The sequence below is a fragment of the Poecile atricapillus genome, chromosome 2 (genome assembly GCF_030490865.1).
Source record: "Poecile atricapillus isolate bPoeAtr1 chromosome 2, bPoeAtr1.hap1, whole genome shotgun sequence".
In the NCBI taxonomy this organism is placed as follows: domain Eukaryota; kingdom Metazoa; phylum Chordata; class Aves; order Passeriformes; family Paridae; genus Poecile; species Poecile atricapillus.
Genome location: NC_081250.1, coordinates 19,996,043 through 20,017,449, shown reverse-complemented (window position 1 = coordinate 20,017,449; position 21,407 = coordinate 19,996,043). Strand labels below are relative to the sequence as shown.

General features: G+C 37.7%; 1 protein-coding gene across 7 annotated transcripts in view; it reads left to right on the top strand.

The window, feature by feature from the left end:
• Window positions 1-21,407, top strand: part of CACNB2 (calcium voltage-gated channel auxiliary subunit beta 2) — a 242,041-nt gene that overhangs the window by 160,040 nt on the left and 60,594 nt on the right. For all 7 annotated transcript variants that reach the window (XM_058830502.1, XM_058830503.1, XM_058830504.1 and 4 more), the window contains one exon: window positions 1,507-1,626. In XM_058830502.1, coding sequence (XP_058686485.1) covers window positions 1,507-1,626 — 120 coding nt within the window. The remainder of the gene's footprint in view (window positions 1-1,506; window positions 1,627-21,407) is intronic.

Here is a 21,407-nt window from a genome sequence, read left to right as displayed (position 1 = left end):
CGGTGTGATGTGAGCATCTGCGTAAAAGGCTGCACATATGGAGCATGCCCAGTGGTATGAACAGCCTGTTACCCCACCCCCAGCCAATCTAGGAAGAGATGAAATGAACTTTGCACTTGCAAATGTCACTGAATACATTTTGCACAGGATTTTAAAAGGTTCTTTTACAAGCACTATTTTTAACAGCCAAATCCGCCCCCCAAAACAGAAGGGAAAAAGCCCTAGGTATTTTTCTGTGATCGATCTCAGTTTATGATCAGCATCTCTCACAATATTTCCGAAGCTGGTTTTATTTTATGCTTTTATCATTGAAGTTGAGATTTTTGGAGGTGGTGTGGATTTTTGGGAGTTTTTTTGAAAAATTTTTTTTCTTTTTTTCCTACTGGCATGAGAAAATTTGAGAATTTAATTGCAGTAGAATACTTGGAAACAGTGAGGCTGGAAGCTTGAAAGGCAGAGGGAAGAGAAGGAAGGCTCTCACAGCAGAGCATGGATAGGAAAGGAGCTGTGATTCTGCAGTGCTCAGTGTGCACATGTTTTATGAGATCAGTGCCGGGCGCTGCAGCTGCGGACACTAACTGAGCTGTCTGGCTAATGAAGGCCACCTGGATCAGGCTTCTGAAAAGAGCCAAAGGAGGACGTCTGAAGAATTCTGATATCTGTGTAAGCCCTGCGTTTTCCTTATCACCTTATATTGTATGTATTGCAAAGAGGGAGAGAAAAAAGGCGGTGAGGAGAGGACAGTTGTTTTCATTCTGATTGAATTACCAGAACACTGTTTTGTATGCAGGGAGATGCAGAGGGAAAGCAGAGCTGTCATTATTTATAGAGCTTTTCTGGCATTGTGGCTGCTTCCATTGTGGTGATACAGGGACATGTGTTGAGTCCAGACGGATTTTATTAGTTGGAAGTTGATTTGTGGTCATTTGCATGTTTTGCTGAGGGGCAGAGATGGATATGAGCCATTTGCTGTTCCGATGGGGAAAGTGTGTCAGGTAAAGAGGCTGCCCTAAAATAAAAATGCATAGCAGAAGTACAATATCTTAGCAGTGATATTGTGTAATCGTAATTATTGATACTGAATTTGCATTCTGATTATAGAAAGTCTGTTTGCTGGCTATTTCTGTCACTGTTTAGAGTTCTAATTTTTATGGAGCCATCCTTGAAGCTGCTGTGTGTCCTTCAGCCCTGCACTGCACCAGTGCTGTAACTCTCCAGAGAAACTGGCTCTGCTTGCTGAAAAGCACGCAAATAAGAGTGCAGAGATAGAGCAGGAAGTAAAACACTGGAGAAGACACTTCCACTTTTTGAAAGTTTCCAGAAGAAAATGTTTACCTAGCCATAATTTCTACTGAGTGAATTTCCCTTTTGGGCAGTTAGTCTCTTTTCTGGGATACAGAAGTAAGAGAAAAGGCAAGGTGTATAACCACTTCTACTTTATTTTATTTTATTATTTTCTTAAACAATGAAGGAACCTGTGACATTATTTTTCCTTTTCTTTTTCAGGGTTCGGCGGACTCCTACACCAGCCGTCCATCTGATTCAGATGTATCTCTGGAAGAAGATAGGGAAGCAGTGCGGAGAGAGGCAGAGCGACAGGCCCAGGCACAGCTGGAAAAAGCAAAGGTAAGGTGTTGTTTCGTGTTACAAACTCACAAAATGCTCGGCTTTAAAGCAGGAGTTGAAACTAGATGGTTTTTAAGATCCGTTCTAACCCAAACCATTCCATGATTCTTTGTCATCTCATTCATTAGTGATAAAATGTTTTTAATGTGTTAACATACAGATTAGATCTCTTATAAACATTCCAGGCAGCATTTGAAAATATATGCTCCATGAAAAATCACTTAGAATCAGTTCTCTCTGTAACAGGCACTTGACTGACTTATGTATTTCAGAACATTCTTATTTAAAAGTGTGCATTTCTTCTTTTATTAAGTATAGACATTTGTTGCAGGGTATGGGGTCAATGCTATGACTTCTTACTGAAGATGTAGCTGAAAGTTTGCTCATGGATTCCCAGGGCACTTAATGCTTCTACAGTGTCAAAAATCAGCCCTCAAACATCCTGTTCATCTTACATCAATGAAGGATCAGTCCCTACAAGTCATATGTAAATAGGGAGAATCTGTTACAAGGGTGTTTTTTTCCTAAAGATTCCACTGACTTTCTTTACAATTTGTGTGCTGAGTTACCCCATGGGTCATGTGCTGTAGGTCTTAACATTTCTCCTCTCTCCATACTGCTGGCAGATAGTGACAATGTAGTAAGAAAATACTAAAGGAGCTTTAGGTTTTTGCTGTCTGTTTACGTGTTTTCCATGAGATGTATTTAGGACTGTGAAGGTTTTAGCAGTGAAAGTGATAGGCTTGTTTCTCTTTCATCTGTGCTCCATCTTTAAATAATACTGCACCTGTAAAAACTGTGCTCATCTTATTTGTTATCATTCATTTATCACTTCATTCCAGTTTTTTTGTATGCTACCTGCCAGGTTTAAATATATTACTGTTTATCAAAATCTGTTTTTTGTTCTAATATATTTAAATACACCACTGAGATCCCCTCTTTGATCTACCTGATCTACTTTTTTCCCTCACTTTCTCTCTGAGTCCCCTCCTCCATTTTGCTTTGTTTTTTTAATTCTTTATCTCTTTTCCATCTCCAATTCTCCACTGCCAGCTTTACCTCTGCCCATTTATGCCACCTGTTTTACAAGGGCTTTTCAGAAATCTGTGAGTCCAGATCACTGAGCTCTGTAGCTGATGGTGTGGTGAGGACCAGCTCTCTTGTTAAATAATACAGTATTATACGCACAAGCTGACATCTTCATCAGGCCAGAAAACCTGAATAGGGAAGCCAAAAATGGTTTTTTGAAAATGTAATTGGTAACTGATATTTAATAAGAGCTCCTACAGCAGCTTTTTAATGAGCTGCTTGAATGTGCCAAATGTAGGAGATGCTGAACATCTCTTTGAAGTTGGTTCTTGCTGTTCTGGGATCGGTGTAGCAGAAACTCAACAGAAGCAGCTCACTTCTTCCCTTCAGCCTTGTATCTCAGAGATTGCTGATTGTAGTAAGGAGCTTCAGTTTTATCAGGGGTGGGTTTTGTTAGTTTGAGGTTTTTTTGCTCCTGGGAAAGATGATAAGGGCTGCCCTGAAATTTAGGTGAAGTTTTGAATTTTATCAGTAAATGCACAATCTTTAAAAGAGGAGTTGAAGTAATAGTATCTTGCAGACTAATCAGGGTAGCAGTGCAGTGCTTACTGCTGAACTGATGCATCCCTTAGCAATGAGTAAATCTATGCGAGTGTTGCTATGGGAATTTGGCTTACTGATGCTGGCTTGGATACATGGACAGCCCTTATGTAATATTCATGACCTCTAGCACAGCTGCCATTGTAGTTTGTAGAGAAACTGCTAGCAGACCTTGACTTCTAAAAGCTGTATTTCTGTACATAAAACCAATGTTCCCACTCCAGCTGGCATGAGATACAGTCTCTAGGTCTGACACCGTCTGAAACTGTAAGACAACTTGTGAACAGTCAAAGTAGTAAAGGAACTGCCAAAACCAACCTGCTGTAACAATGGTTATTCCAGTCATAGAAAACACAAAATTAGTTATTTAAATATTTTTTCCTTTAAAATTGATTGAGGCTGGAAGTAGATTAGCATTTTTGTTTCTCTAGTCAAATGTTAATAGGCATTCCAGGATGTAATTTATGGAAACAATTTTAGGTAGAGGCTGTAGCAGTATAATATTTAGTCTAGTGTAGTATTTAAATTAATTCTATTAAATAAAATATTATGTACAACTGGTACTTTTGTTTTAAATAATTGGTTAAAAATGTGTTTAAATTAAGCCTAACTTGGTAGATGTAAAATATGACAGGGTGTGGTTTTTTGCCTTTTTTGGTGGTTCAGTTCTTCACTTCCCTGAAACACGGTAAAATTAATGAAGCAATATTTGCTGGTGGTGCCTCCTGGCTGCTGTCAGCCCCCAGACCTGTTTGCCACAGGCTGCAGGTTCACTGCCTGCTCCCCAGGGCTTCCTCCCCTTTGCCCTGACTGACTTCAGGGAGAGCCAAGTGACAGAGCTGCTTTAACTTTTGCCTTTTCTCATGGTGAGAGGAAGTGTTGCTCCTAAATAAAATCATTACAAATGTATTTGTCATAGGAATTAGAAGAGGGTGACACACATGAATAATGCAGTGATGGAGAAAAGATGATAGTGAATTAAGGGTAGATAAAAAACTATTGAACTGTGTCACGCAGTTAATGAAAACAGTTAAATGACATCCATTTTCCTTTATTACAGCTAGGGAAAACACCTTAAAGTGAAGACAAAAATATAGTGATAGAGAACACAGTGCCAAATTGTTAGGACAATTTTAAGATTTTAAAATTTGGAATTTTATAGCATCTAAGTGTCTGTGTGACATAAAGCTGGGATGTATTTCTGATACCTATCCAAACAGGGAAAATAAAAGCAAATAAGCTTGTAAGGATATGCACGTTCTGGCCACTTTTATTCATTTATTTCTTTATTTAATACAGGCATTGCTTCTCTGGAGAATGGTTAAGCATATTTTGCTGACTCACTTTGGCATGTGACTTACTGTAAGGAAGGTGGGGCCACGGGTGCATGTTCAGAGTCATCCAGGGACAGAAAATTAAGAGGCAGCTGATGAGGCTACCTGTAGGCCAAGCATCTGCTCCTGAGGGAAGATCTGAAATGAAGCTGTTAAGCTTGAAGCTGAGATGAAATGTTCTTGATTAGAATAGTTTAGCAATAAAAATGCAAGAAGGCTGGGATTTGTTGTTTTTGTTGTTGTTTTTGTTGGTTTTATATAGGGAAAAAAAAAAATCAAGGCATTGAGGATTTCCTCAGTGTTCTCCTCACAAACCATAACATGTGCGTAGTCTAGGATAAAAACAGAGGACCTGTGTTGTGCCCAGGTAGGGTATGCTAATAGTATCCAAATCTAAGGACTTCTGGTGGTCTTTTCTGAGTTTGCCATTTCCACAAAAACATGAATCTTCAGCACTGACAAGCCAAAAAAATAATGACTTTGTGTTTAGCACTAGTAATTTAAGAATTGTCATTTCTATAATCAAAAAAGCTTTTTAGCTGTTGAAGGATGATGATTCAAAATAAATGATGGTAAGTAAAGTGTTTTTTTTGTCCATTCCTTGCAAGTATTCAATTAAATATTCCTTAAAATATTGCACCAGGTGGGAGGGATGAGATCAAAGGAAAACTGAAGTACAAGTAATAATAAGAACTTTCAATCCAGTACTAATTGAGCTAAAGTTTGTACATGAGAAACAGGAGACTTCATAAATTTTTGGCCTTCTCCAGTGCTGGTAAAATCAGTTCACATATTCTATTAATTTGTTTTGCCGCAAGTACATCATATATTTTGAATCTAGTTTTTGACCGAGATATAATTAGCTAGATGTTCTGTAAACCTTTCTTCTCTTCTGCAAAAGTAGCTTTTTTTCTTTCTTCAGTCTCTTCAGATTTTTATATTTTGCCTTTTTTCCTCCCATGGCTTTAGAGCTCCTTATTTAGAAACAGTTTCAACAGACATCTATAGAATATTTTCAGCATTTTAGAAAATGATTTTTTTTCAGTACATTGGGTACTGAAAGTGCCAGTTAATAATTCAGGTTCTGTTTCTCATCTGGGACTAAGGGACAGCTCTTTGTTCTCTGTTAAGGATTGTTCTCAACATCCTGTGGTCCTAAAACTTCTTAAAAGACTACCAAATTCAGACTGTGGCCTTTGAGAAGTCAGTAATTGTGTTCATAATAGGAAATCTCACTTCCCCTCAACTCTGCTTTGTTTGCACTCCGCCTAATGCTCTACTGCTAGCATCCTTTTAGGAGTTTGTAAAAATTTGAAATATATGTAGTTCTAGTTTTAAATGCTGTTAAAATATTTTTTATGTTAAGATGGTGACCCACTGAAATTTTGATACTAAATGTCCCTTTTTCTGGGTCTGAGGCAATGATATAAGCTGTCACATTTTGCTTTTTTTGATGTGTGCTGTAGTAGTGGTGATGGCTTGTGACTGTGAGTAATAATGCAATGTGTTTAATGTAATGCATTGCCTCCATGCATGGTTTGGGGACCACAGCTTTGAAACGTGTAGCAGGCTGGGATAATGCCTACATAGCTCTGCGAGGCTGAGGGCATGAAAAAGATTGTCAGATGTAATTATCCAGTGCGGTGTGCCAAGACTAGTTATTTGAGTATTTATTCACTCTCAGACAGGTTTCACAGCCTCAGAATGACCCCATGCTGCTAGCAGGCAGCTGCAAAGCTAGTTGAGGTATGTCTACTGAAGCTGCAATAGCATTTTTGACAGGCCAGAAGTGCCCGTCACCTTGATGTGCATCCTTATATTATGTCAGCTTGTTCCCTCATGGATATTCTTTCTATTTTCTCTCAATTACCAGTACTTCATGGTGCTGAACAGCATACAAAGCTATAGCAACACAGGACAGTACAGTTAACTGCTGTGTGTGGTAATATTTTTTTCATTGATTTCTTCTCATTTGCCCTTTTGTTTTGGAATATTTTTTGTTGCATGTAATCATTTAGATCACTAATGTTGTGTGTCATAGTTGCTGGGATCACGTGAGAGCTGGCACAGTGGTCTAGCTGGAAAAAGAATGAGTTGTTGATCCCAAAGTACAGTTGCAAATCTGGTTGTTGCTTAGCTGCGAGTGAGTTCTGCATTGCTGGATCTGCTCAAATCAGGTTACAGATACTCTTTTTCTTCATTAATTGATGCTGGTTTTTTTCTTAGGAGTGTAACACTGGGATGTAAAGCAGCTTCCTTTATACTCTCTGTGACCTATAGTTTTTTCTTGTGTGTATTTATGATCTATTTTGTCTTTAATTGAAGTGTATGTATTTGTTCTACACTAGTGCCTTGCCATCATATTTATTTCTCTAAACAATTATCACTTCTTACTGTTGGGCTGCATTGTTAGGGGCTGGAATTTTTTACGTGAGGGGTCTCACGTAACCTGGAATCAAATATTGCAGAGACAGTGCCGTCTCTAATTAGAAGACATCTGTCATCTACCATTCATACCGTGATTAGAATGATGAAATATGTTTACTAAGTAGCATTTCGTCTTCTGCTTCTTGGGCTTGAGTAGAAACAAAAGAGTGCAGGGATATTAACACAGCCTACATTTATATACCTAGCGGTAGATACTTTAGTATCCTGGCTTTCTTCACATAATAAGAAAAGAGATAAATTGTCTCCAAGGAATGGGCATAATACTGGCATTTTGAGCTTCTGAGGACAGCCACAGCTCTTCTGCCTGTTCTTTCACCTGCTGCTTTCACATGAACCTGCGTCCTTGGTGAGATGTCTTTGTTCTGACTTGTTCTGTATGGTTCAATTACCACATAAAGGGCAGCAGTGACAGTGGTAATTTGTGTGAAACTAAATAACTTTATTAAGAGCAGTGTGAAAGAAGTATTTTAACTAAAATAGGTGTCATAAGCCAGGTGCAAACATCCTCACCTGGATGTTTTTCTGCTCCTTGTCCCACAGGTCTCTGGCACACCCAGCCAGTGAGCTGTCAGCCTTTGCTGCAGGCTGGTACTGCACAGATAACAGCAGAGGTTCCTGAACCCTCATGTGCCTGCATCCCACCTGTGGCTGCTGAACCAAGCTGCAGATAAAGTGTGCTCAGGCCAGCTCTCCCTGTGGCTCAGAGGTGGTGACTGATGGGTCTGGGTGTTGAGCCAGATGCTCATGTGGGGGTCAGCAGAAGCTGCTGAGTGTCACGGGAATCGTACAAGAGGATGAGAAGTGGCCTTGGGGATGTTCTCTGTGACTGGTGGGGAATGAGCATGACATGGGACAGGAGGAATTAAATTATGTCATTGCAGGCTGCTCAGGCTGGTACAATGGTGAGCAGTTTCGGCACTATCAGATAGAGGTAGATGCTGCTGATTGCTCTAAGCAAAGTAATTTCCACTTAAGACACATATGAACTGATTAATTAATTTTCTTGATGTTTATAGATTTACTTTTTCCAACATCCAAGACAGTAATGTAATCCAAGACACTGTAATCCAGAACTTTATTTCTATCAGCAGCTGCTCCACCTATTAGATGACATGGATTTTTTAATGGTTAACATAGGATTTTTCCTACTTAAAAGGGAATTATGATTCAAATGTAGAGGGGAAGGTAGGATTCTAAGGCCATTTTTAAAGGTAGCTACAATATGTGTAATGTTGGAATATAAATGTCTGTGGTTCTGGATCTCTGACTGGCCCTGAGATCAGTTCAATTGGTCAGAGCATGTTGCTAATAATGGGCTGTTTAATTAAGATCCTTGTGGGTCCCTTCCAACTCTGAAAATCTTGTGAATCTGTAAGTAAGAGCATAAAGGAATTGTTAAAGGAAGACACGCACATGTAATCATATCTGTGTGGGTTTATACATGCATATGTATGCATTACATATACCCATATACATATCCCTGTGTATATCTGAGTACACCTTTGGTTCTAAAGTTGCGTCTATTAGATAACTATCCCTGGTGACCTGAACTGGCCATTTATATTCTGCAGCTCCCTGTTGTGAAACAGTTGGTTTGTATGCAGGGAGAACTGTTGTACCAAAGTATTAATTTGTGCAAAAATGCAAAGGTTTTGTCAGAGAACAAAGTAATCCTGTGATCAGAGCTGGTAGTGGACTGTCATGGGGTTTTTGGAAGCAGGAATGAGTCGGAGTAAGGACTTCAGTGCAGGCAACGAGTGTCTCACCTTGCAGAGGTGCCCCAGTTCACACTGACACACGTGATGTGCCACAGTGCCTTGGAGAAAAACTTGTTTGGACAGCAAAGCCCTGTGCTTTCTGATTCCTGTGCTGAGGGGACTATTTTCCAAGCAGTTCAGGAGCTAACCTGATTTCTGTTGGAGCAGACACCTGGCTGATTTGTGTTATTATGCAGGGAAGTGCTTGTCGTCTGCAGTGAAAACAAACCTTCAGACAGTTCTTGAGTTCTTGGCAAAGATCTGAATCCTTTTCTTTCTCACTAACTCAACCTCTCTAAAAAATAGGAAGAAAGAAGAAAAAAACCCCACAAGTATCTATAGTTTTGGCTATATATATAATCAGGAAAAAAAAATGGAAGGAAACTTCAAAAATAATCTCTTTTTTTTCATCATAATTGCAACTTATTTTATAAAATTACATGCAAGATGCCAAGGAGTTCTAACTATAGGTAGCATTAAAGTGCTTTGATACAAAATTAGACTGACATTAGATGCCAATTCTAAAGTGTTTCCTTTGGAAAGCTTAATATTAGTTAAATAAACTAGTCACTGGTTGTATAAAACTTAAAAAAAGTAAGTAGGAACTCAGAGTAATCCTGTACTATCTGGGAGAAGGATACTCTGTGTTCCCATGTTAAGAACATTTTAAGTGCAAAACTCAGCTTGAACTATGAAGAGTGTCTAGATTCCATATAATTCAGAGTATTAGAGGAATTACTTAAAAATGAAGATTCAGAGAGGTCACACTGATGCTTTTCTGCTTGTGTTTTGGATATTTTCTGTATGTGTTCCTGCCATCTTTTTGTCTATATTCTGTGTAGAGCCAGTGCATATCCTAGAGCAAAAAACTTCCCCTAACATTCACCTGTGGATCCAGCACAAAGCTCTGAATACTTCCTCTGTATATTAACCTTCAATCCTGCTTTGACATTTTCCTCCAGGATTTCATAACCACCTAGGTTATATTCCCAAATTAAATACAATAAACACTTTATTTTATATTCCTAAAATAATCAGTTCTGAGGTAAAATGTGTATACTGATATGCATTTTAGCCTGCAAACATACAAAACATCAAAGATTAAACAGACATTTATCCTTTGTGAAAGTACTGATATACATCTGCCCTTCTTTTGTTTTTGTCATGGAAACATTGCCAATGGGCTTTAGTCCTGTAACATTCACAGATACCTAGTTTTATTTTTACTTACTTTATTGAAAAAAATCAGCTCTAATAACAAGTAAGCAAGGAAGGAAATACTTTTATTGAATCTCATATAAAATCTTAGCATATAAGTTTCAAATGGTATTCTCTAGCTTTAGATGAGATAGTAATCACTGAAATATTACTTCTTGATGTTATTTTTTAAATGCCGTCTTCTCCTTGCTAAATATCTGGAGGGTGATATTTAAATCTGATTTTATTGTTAGCAAGACCTGCAAACAGTACCTGTTTTAAAAAATGATTCAATGTCAAGCAGTACAATGGTGCAGAAAATTCAGATTAATATTGTTGCAGATAATTCAAGGGTTTCTCCCATTTTCTTGTTTTTAACTATCTCCAGGTTTTCTTTTCTTAATATTCTCCCTGGCCAGATTTGGGGGATTTTAGCATACTGTAATTGTTATATTAATTTTTACTTTATTCAAGTGGTTGCCTGGCATAACTGGCATTAAAATAAGACCTTCTCATTAGAAGTAAGACTTCCTCTTGCTTGTTGGTATGTAAATATGTGAGTTAAATACACGTTAGAGAGATTGCCCTTTAATCTCATCTTGGAAATTTTATCAGTTAAAATACATATTTTCAAGGTGATTTGTTGTTTATATCTAGAATACAGAATCCAGTTTGAACACTAATAATTTATTTTCAGTATGTTGAACAAATCTGCATTTGACAGGTATGGAAAGCAGGGATGCGCCCCATGGTTTGAGTTTTGTTGTGCAAATGTACTTTTGTTATGGAACTGCAAGTCATCCTTTTTCAGTGACTGAAGGAAAAGCCAGGGGGGAAAAAACAACTTGAAAGGGAAGATGAAGTATCAAGCTGCAGCTGCTTTGATTATTTTGACTGGAGATGTCAGATTGTTAAAGTGAGAGAAGAGATGAGCATGCTGCTTTTTGGCTCTATCCATTTGGCTAATTACTAAAAATTAATTTTGAAAAGTTTCTGGATTCTAATACTTCAGTTGGGGTAAAACATGTGAACACAAAGCACCTGGGGTTACTCTGTGTCCCTATCACCTCTGTCTGTCATAAGAGAAACACTTCCTCGCTGAAGTGAAAATGAGAAGTGCTGGGAACCTGCCATCTTGTAAATCAGCTGTGCACATTGCTTTTAATAATCAGCAGTAATAAGTGGCAGGAATTGGAAAGGAAAATCTATTTCTGGCTCTCAGAAGCAGTCAGATTACAGATGAACGTATCCTTCCCAGAGGAGCTATAAGGGAACGTACTACATTTATCCCAGCTCTCTCATTACTTTGACCCTTTTATTCCCTTTTTGCAATGAGGCACATGATTCACTCACAAAACACACATTTCCTTGCATTCTGCCCTGGTGCTTCCTGGTAGTTTAATTCAGTTGAGATATAACACAGGCCCACTATGGAAGTGCTCAGCTGTGCTGCCTTTATAGTAGCCCTGTTGTGTTCAGTGGGCCTGGTGTGCTGGGGTCGAGCGTGGGCCTGCCTCATCCAGCTGCCTTCCAAGGGCTTGAGCTGCCTTCTGCAGGCACAGGGACGTGGTGTTTCCTGACAGGAACATGAGGAAAGAGGAATGTTTTCTGTACCTGTCCCCACTCAGCTGGCAGTGACCTGGGGGACCCTGATAACTCCAGCAGCCTGTGCCAAAGGAGATGGGTGCTTTCCTCTGGTGAGGTGAAGGAAGACATAGCTGTGCTGATGTACATGGATGTATACATGTGAACTCTAATGAAACCATTATTTTTTCCTCAGAAAGGGAGAGGTTCCTTCCTCCTAGATTTAAACTCAGTGTAAAATTTCCAGATTAAATCACCCAGTGTAATCCATATTTACCCTGTTTGCCTTCCAAAATGAGAGCTTGTCTTGGCGTTAACGCTCAATGCCGGGTAAAATCTCCGAGAGAAGCTTTCAGTCCAGGAGCTTCTCTTGGAAGCCCATGATTACAGTAGAGGCCTGAGGACAAGGGGAAGTTGGGAAAGGATAAAGGGGCAAAAGTGGAAAGGAATTTTGAATTTTGGAAAGGAATAGACACTGTGTGGACTGAGTCACACAGCCTTGTCCTATGATTCAGCTTGAAGAAAATCCAGTGGGAAGGAAAAAAGGAAAAGGGAGCTGTTCTTGACTCGGCATTCTTGAGCAGGTCTGAAAGATTCAACTTCTACCTTTTAATTCTCAGACTTGACAGTATTTCACTCACAACGTTTGACTGTGCTGTGTCTCTGTGGCTGGCAGTGCAGTTTCATGGCAGTGGCTTTGGCTCAAAGCATCGTTTTGAGAAGTTTCCATCTGCAGATTCTCAGTTCATTTGTTTCAGGAAGGTTATTTTCAAGCCAGATTAGTTAGGCCCAGCGTGCATGGTGCAGCCTTGTAGGCGTGTGCTTTGGTGCGGGGAGGGTTCCAAACCACAAGGCTGGAAAAGTGAGTGTACCTTTTTCAGCTGAGAAATCCACCTTCTGTGTGAGCTGGGATCTTGCTCTTAACCTCCTGCTGATCATAGTTCCTGATACTGCAGTACATGCTATTGGGTGTTTGTTTACCAATTGGCAGTGAATTGATTACTCTTAAGGACTTTCCCTCAGAAGCTGTCTGATGTGAACAGGGACATGGCTACACACCTGCTGCTTGATTCCAGGAAAATGATCAAGACATAAAAAGTCATAAAGCAATGTATCTGCTTTATCTGCTTCATTCTGTCAGGAATGGACAAGGTCCTATTTTGGTCTCAAAAATTATGTTTCAGTGTTTCTTCCTGAATGCCTTTGCAAGGCCAGTAGAAATTTTGTCTAATGCACTCTGATGGATAGTTGTGTTCCAACAGTCAGAAGTAAAACTACGTTTTCTCCTTAAACTTCAGTGTATGTTGCTGCAATTTCACTCTACTCAAGAGTATAGGCTCTCTGCTATTACTGCAGAACTGTTGCACACTAGGACAGGAATGAAGACAACCATAATTCAACAGCTGGAACACATCATATAGATACCATCCTGCATGCATCTTTCATGTCATCACAAAGAAAATTGTAATAGCTTTTTATGAATTTTGTTCACACTGGGTTCTTGAACCTGTTCATTAATTCTAGACACTATGAATGTCTGCTCTTGTACATGACTTGCTATAGAGTCTCCTTGGGTGTTTTAATGCTGACTTGAAGTTCTCACCACAGTGATCTGTTGACATGAAAGACCCCCCACGCTACACATAATAAACCATACCCATTGCTTCATGAGAGCTTGGAATTGCGCAAATGAAAGGCCACTAAATATGCTGTAACTGAATCTTGTTCTCAGATGTTTATACAAAACTAAAATTCATCATATGTGTATCAGTAATATAAATTTTATTAATTGTCAACACAGAAACACTACTTTTTTGGAAAAATTATAAAACAAATGATGCAAAACTAATACTGCCAAGTTTCTTATGTATTTGTACAAACCCAAATAACTTCAAGTCCTAAATTCATTTATTTGAAGTGATACATGAAGCATGTATTTATTCTGTGAGATAGTTCATTTAGGTGCCAATACAGAGTATTCAGTGTCAATACTGCTTTCATGTCTATTCAGACTCTGTTTATCCTTATAGCACCAGGCTCTAGACATAATAAAAGAGTACTGCGTTAGTTTAAAAAAACAAAACAATTAAACAAACAAAAACAAACAACACCCAAAAAAACATGGCAAAAGAAGTGATACTTTTCATCAATAAGCTCGTTTCTTTTCAAGAATTTCTATAAATCACAAGTAAAACAGGAAGCTCCATGTCAAAACCCACAAGCAGTTTTCTTCCCTGTTAAAACTATTTATTTTGTTTTGAACAGTTTAAGTAGAAGTAAAAGATATCAAATGATAAAGTACACATAAGGATTTATGTGACATTAATACAGCTGGAAAAAAAATTCATGTACTGATCCCTCTTCCAATTCAGGGCTAAGAAATACCAAAGCATTTGAGAGATATATGGGACACCCAGGTTGGATACCACTCTTCTTGACTTATATCGAGGAATTAATTTAGTTTCTTTTGCTCCAGGTTTTTTTTCAGTCTTCTTATGTAGCTAGCCTAAAAGTTTAGGTAGCGATAAAAGTGGAATAAGGTCTTATCAAATCAGTTAAATCCGGTAATGCTCATTTTTCAGTGAAAGAATTCAGAATGGAAATGGAAGATAATATAATATTTTGGGACAGTTCAGAATGCACTCTTTGAATTTCAGTTTTAAATTAAGCAGCTAATCAGGGTCTAAGAGCACACATTAATACTGTTCAAGGAGTATAAATTTAATTGATCAATCTGGTCAACTATATTGGTTTTCAGAGAGTCAAAATAGATTTTTGTAGAGTTTTTAAAATTTTTGCAGAATTCTAAATGTTAAAGAAGTATTTTTCACTTCTCATTATTATAGATTTTTGCGTAAATAAAAACTCCCTAAGTTATTTTCTAACAGCTTTTTCAGTACATTCAGTGTTTTTTGTAACTTAGATTCTTCACATTTAATATATGAAATTTGAGATTTTTAGTTAAGTATGAGGTCTTTGATACAGTAAAAGGAAGATAAATTGTTGAAGACTGAGCAAATTAAATGTATTATTTCTTTTAGCGAATGCCAAGTAGCTGCTTTGTGTTGCTTTAGCTACTCTGAGGACAGAAACAGCTTTAGCAAATGTTGGGCCCTGTGTGAAATCAGTATCTAGTATGCATGTGAGAGAAACCTTTTGCAGAGGTGGGGGACGCACATGTTCTTGCATAACACTGTCAAATTTAGCAGTCAGTTGAATAACACCCGAAGAAATTTCATGCGTGGAGAGTAAGGCTTCTCCAATTAGCTGTAAAAGGCCAAATGATGGGTGCTAAACAGAGTATTATAGCAGTAAAAACCTCTGCTGTGATGCTTCCATCACTATCACATGTAAGGAACTGCTGGGTGTGTGGTGGTCAGTGGTGTTACAGGAAACAGTCAAAGGCATCATAGTAAACCACTGCTTCTGGTTTACTGCACATTGTCTGGGACACTGTATTTGCAGAAAGTTATTTCATTTTGGAAGGGGGAGAGAAAATAAAATCTCTCAAATCTTCTTTAAACATTCTGCAGATGTTTCTGTTCCTTTTGTTCACTTCTGAGTCCCAACACAAGCTTCCTCAGTGTGTCCCCTCCAGAATGACCAACAGAAGCTTTAATACCAGGTTCTCCTCCAGTCTGCTTTTAGAGGTAGAAAACATTTAAATTGTTTCAACTCCCTGACCAGTAGCTCAAACATTTCCCATCCTTGCTAAAAGCTAACTCAGACTGGCATGGAAAGTAAATGGTGCCCCCATAATGACATTTTCTTGCTCCCAGTATCTGCTTTGAGACCTGGTTTCAGCCCCATTAAAGGGATCAGCTTCATAAAAAAAAAAAATAAAAAAAAAAATCCAATAGATCTGTTTAGTAAAACATTCACCACATTTAAATTATTCATTTCTTTCAGTGTCAAATTAGATAAGTATATTTTAATGTCATTCCAGAACTTAAAAAAAAAACTGTTATATATTAAATGGACCCTAAATCTCTCCTACTTCCTCTTAAGAGGTAGGCTGCATATGCAGAAATCCAGTTTTGAGTAACGTTTTGTTTACTGTAGAGTCTTTAAATTGAAATATGAATTCTGTACTCAAGTCTTGGCTGTCATTATATTTAGCCTAGTTGAAGTAGAAATTAGCAGAAAGGGTTTTAAATTTTTTTAAAATTACTCTGATCGGTTTAGAATGTCTATCAAGGCACTTATTACATGTATAATGTATGTATGCAAATAGGAGATACAGGTATAGAAATGAGCCTGCACTGACTGTGAAAGAAATCTGTTTGTTTGTAAGTAGGCTGCAGCAAATTTCTGCATGTTAAATAGTGAAAGAAATTCTTTCAACTTTCAAGTCAAAATGTAGTCCATAAAGCTAAGTGCTTTTATCCCACAGTTACTTGAAGAAAGACATGAGTCATCAACTAAATAAAGTTTACATTTTAAAAAGAACATATTCCAATATTCCAAATATACTGTATTTAAACATGTTTCTAAGCAGAATTCATTTACAGTTATTTTTATTTCCTGTTGGACTACACTAATCAGTTAATGATGTAAAATTGAACAATTTACTATAGATGAAAGCTGTTCTCCAGCTCTCTTGCTGGAATAGCTATTATGTGACTGCATAGTGAGAATTTTGGCTGAAAGGAATTGAAAATATGCATAAAGCCATGTCTGAAGGTCATTCTGAATTAGGGCTCAATTTCATTATTAAAATACCCTTGAGAATGCATTGTAAAAGACTTCTGCTTCACTTCATAAATAATAAGTACATGACATCTGATCCAGGGCCATTCATCTCACCTCTGTAGTTCTCAAAAAGGTACTTTATCGGGTAGATATCTACTTTATATTTAGATGTAAGTTGACTAGTCCTAATTTTCTGAAATGCAAGGTGTGTCTAGATTTCATTAGAATGGAGGATTGTATCCAAATCAACACCTTGTAGGGCAACTACAGCTGCTCTGTTTGCTGCTGGTTTTACCCTTGTTTTCTCAATCTCTCCATGTTTTTTACGTGACATCTTGCTCTCTTCAGATTTATAATTGTTTTCTTTCCCCTTTTCCTCAGTTTCTCCTTGTTTGTCATGATGATGAGGTGTCCAGTCCCTGGGCAGCCTGCTCCTTTCCTTCCTGCTCAGCTGGAGCATCTCTGCAGGCAGATAGTGGTGCAGGGGATGAGGAGGGGCTGGGAGCTGCTGCCTGTCCTGTGGGAAGATGAGGCACCAGCACCACAGTAACAAAGTGTCATTCTTGGAAATCTTGAAAGCTCCCTCTCCTTTGAAGAGGCGAGAGGAAATTATAAGGGGAAGAAATTATAAGGGGAAGACCTGCTTTGCAGAAATTCCTTCATCACCAATTGTTGGCTTCTCAGCTGTGGAAATAAAACCAACTGTGTAGACAGCACACATCATCTATCCTTCATTGTCTAATCTAGTTGCTAGTGTCTTTCTCAACTGTCTTCATTCATGTCTTTGCCAAGCAATTAGCAAGTTGGGTAAAATTCTCAATGCCAGAATTAAACTGCATTGAGAGAGAGCAGGAACTTACTTCTTTTTACCAGCAGTGAGAAAAAGGATTGTTAAATGTGTGAATTATTTCCAAATGCACACTTGTAGGATTTTCTTAAGTTCTTTGGTGGTTTGGGTTGGTTTTTTTTTTTATTCTCTTCAGGACCAGAGCTTTTAATCCCTTCCATTTCCTTTTTAATTTTTTTTGGCAGTTAGTTGGCTTTTTAAATTATCTTATAATGTGTCAGACAATTTTCCTCTCCTAGAAAATAATCACTAGTCCACAGAATGAGAGTAATGATTGCGGTTGTTGCTTGGTTCCGTGTTTCTTTCTTTGTTGGCTTCCTCAATGTTGAAATTTTTCTTCCTGTCCAGTTTGTGTGTTGTGATTACAAAGACTGTCAGGTATGTGCAGTATTGGTAAATGCAGTAGTCTAGTCCATTAAATGTCTATCTAATAGAATAGAACATCTGTTGATACATTTTTAATTACTCTCTTCTCTTTGTTTGATGGAAAAACACAGGCAAGTTGACACTTCTAATATTAAAAGCGTGGTTTACCATTACAAATAATGCCATCACATTCATCTTTGTTGCATTTGCTTTCCTCCAAGTCAGTTTCCATTGCTGAGCTTCCTTTGCTTGTTTGTTTATGATGGAGGAGCACTGTATTTTCATAGAAAAGAAGGTGTAATGGTTGCAAATCTAATGGAACGTGAGGTATTAAACTGTTCATGCATTGAGCATATTTTTACATATATCCTTTCAAAATTAATGAGTAACAGTGAGAAATGTTCCATGTTTTCATGCCCTATTTATTGGTTGGATCCCTGAGTTTCCAGAGGTACTGAAAGGACTGTTCACTGTTCTGTAGTAGAGAATTTGCAAATACTAATTTTGGAGGGACTCTGATTTTACAGGCCTCAGGATTATACATGGATAAAGACAGAGGTGATATTTGCCTCTTGAATTCTGGATGTGGTTCTAACTTTGTTCTTCTGTTTGGGAACATTTGGTACTTTTAAAGGCTAAAACCAGCTCTCGGCAGGACAAAACTGAACAATATTTAACCCAAAAGATTCCTCTTATCCTTTTCCTTACCAGATGTATGAGCATGCAAATGAGAGAAAAAATCAATGTCTAAATCTGATTTATGAGATTTATAGTCCTTCATAAGCAGAATTTTTTACAAGTTTTACCTTATGATGTTGCTTAGTTTGAAACTTAGGGAAACCAATGAGAAGGTTAGCTGCAACTTAAGGTTGGGAAAAAAAAAATCAACATTTCAATCTTAATTTTTATAAAAGAAAACAGATTATAGGTAAGCCTAAGTGACATTGGAGTGGTTGTGTCTGTCCCTGGTGCATCAGGTTTATTTTTGCTTTTATAGTATGCTTTAAAAAGTATAATAAATAGAATTTTAATAATTAGCCCACATTTCCACAAATAATCTTTTTCTCTATACAACAGAAAAACATAGGTATAACCCTAGCAAACTTTGGTTTATTTATTAATTGTAGTAATAAAAAAGGTAATGTATTTGTGATATTTTTGAAAAGAGTAGAATAAAGATAGGAGAAATATGATACTGAAGATAATTGGCTGAATGCTCCTGTGACATTTTTGAAGCAAAAATTTGAGTGATGTGGAAAAGAACCATGATTAAATGCTGTCCATTCATCCAGCTAAGTTTATTTATTTTTATTTTTTTTTATTCTTTCATATATTTGAGGAGGCAGAAACCTTTGAGCTTTTTCTGTTGTAATTGGTAGGGAAAATGAGCCAAATTCTGCGTTTGGCTTATAAACACCAACGTGTTTGATTTGGGGAGAAGTTTTTGTTGAATCATTACCAGGTTTTGACTCATAAAAGGGATGGACAAAAGCAAGCACTTTATATGGAAGGCCAGGAATTTATTTTTAGTTTAATCAAAGAACTATTGTTATTCCAATTTCAGTAGTTTAGAATTACATGCAGTTAAAAGGATATACACACAAACTTTCTGTTATTTTCCTTTTTTACCTCTGCACCACTGGGTCCCAAGGCCAGTGGCAGCTGTTCTGATTAGGGTGGGGCTTCAGGGAGTCGTCACAGCATCCTTACTGGCGGTTCCTTCCTCTTCCATATAAGATCCATCATGAATTGTTCTTGCCTGTTTGTCAGCTTTAGGGCTTGCACTGGGTTTTGATTCTCCATTACAAATATTGCTGCTGAGTGCAATGTGCTTTACGTGTGTTGATAAGGGTTCTTTGTTCTCTTTTTATCCCCTAACATTGTTTTTATGCAGTGCCTGAATTGGACTTTTTAGAACACTGTGCAGGTTGCTTTTAGCCCTTGGGCCCTTCATTGTACGGACACAGAGTGTCCACTCCACATCTTTGTTATCCTGAATATGAATATTTGTTATTCCTGATTAGCTGCTGAAATACATCCAGTAGGTGTTACACGACACAGTTGCACAGAGTTAAGCAAAAGGTAAAGCAAAGTGCATGCCAGTTTCTGGAACTTGGATGATTTCTGATGGGAGCAAGTGTCCCGGCAGGGAAGCACAGGACCCTCGGTCTGTGGTGTTAATTTAGCAATAGGCTTGTGGCCTGCCACAGGAGACAGCAGCACTTTATTTCTTTGTCTCCAAGGATGTGGATGTTTATATGCAGTTGGCATAAGTGCAAAAGTGCAGTTGGCACTTGCATCTTTTCCTGTGAGCCTTTGGAAGATTTGCAGAGATACCAGAGAGGCATCATGGCAGGGCTGAGGGGCTGGGCATTTTTACTCAGTTAATACTCACAGTTAGCAGGAGAAGGAGAGAGGAGGTTGTGAGAGTCCTTTGAGAGAGAGGAAAAAGAAAACCCCAAAGAAATTTAAGAAACAAAAATTGAGGAGATGTGAGAATCACAGCTTACAATGAAGTGGCAATGAAGGCATTGAAATAAGTGGGGGGAAGATCAGAGAAGTCAATGCTATTTCCCCAGTCTCCAAGAAGTCTCAAGATTAACACCAAAAGTAATATTTTCTAAGTGTTCTCCCAAGTTTCTGAGCCTTTAGGCAACATTTGGGAAATATTTTCAAGACTTCTTTCCCATTTTTAAGGACTAGAATATGTTTGTTTGTTTTTTTTTTGTTTATTTTTTTTAAATGACAGTTTGTATTGTAATTAAACTATAAAATTTTAAGACCATGGACTTAAAAAGAACAACATAATCCAAGATATAAAGATTATGCATATTGGCTACACTACTTGCTTTCATAAAGTCGTTAATGGATGGGGAAGAGAGAAAAGTGAATGTGTTGTTTCACCTTTGAAAACTGTTGCCTAGTGCATGTGGCCATCTGTGCACCTTTACTTCTACATTTCAAATCTTCTTTTCTGAATAACTTCAGCAAATAACAGATACTCCAGCACATTACTGCCTTCATGATTTCAAGGTTTCTGGGAATTAATAGAAACAGTGACAAAAGGTGAAATGTGATTAGTACCATTTAGAAAGTTGATAGTATCTATTTCAAATATTTTTGTGGCAAAGACTATACAGAGCCTCATTTTTTATTTTTTTTTTCTTTCTGAAATGAATTTGTATCTCTGAAAACATTCTAGAATACATCTTTAAAAGAGGCAAATGCCTGGAAAAGAGACTTCCATTTATCAAGAAGAAAATAAAAATGAGCTTTGAGTTTGGTCTCTAGTTGGGAGTTTGCTCTCCAGTTGTGAGCAGCTTTAGCACTGTCTGTCCAGAAATTTCTGCAAAATTTGTGTGAAAAGGCTTACAGAAAAGCCAAATAGCATATAGATTTAGTCACTGCTGTCAAAATTCTATATTTAATCAAGAGTTATTATAGAAATACTCCTTTTAAAGTAATAACAGTGTCACATGAGGATTATCTCAGAGGACTGTTTGTATCTCTTATGGTTATGACCTAAATTATCTATATTTAGAGCACATCACAGATCTGAATACCTGTGACTTCACATTTTGTACTGTGAACTTCAAGGTTTAGTCAGGAATGCATGCAGGTAGCAATATAAGCTTTTTCATTGTGGCCTTTTAGATCTGTGCAACATTTTTCCATGGTAAAATGCTCCCTTTTTTTTAAGCTGATTACACACCAGGCGAAGAACAAAGAAAAAACTCTTTGTCATGGTCTTAGTCTATTCATGATCACATGCATTTTTCTTGTAAGAATTTGGTGTGCTGGTCATTTTGTATTTTTAAAGAAGAGACTTACTATTTCTTCCTTGAAAGATGTATTACTAAGAATTTCTGTCTTGAGAACTTCTCATTTGAGACTAGTTCTTCAGTGTGATATTCTTTGCACTTGGAA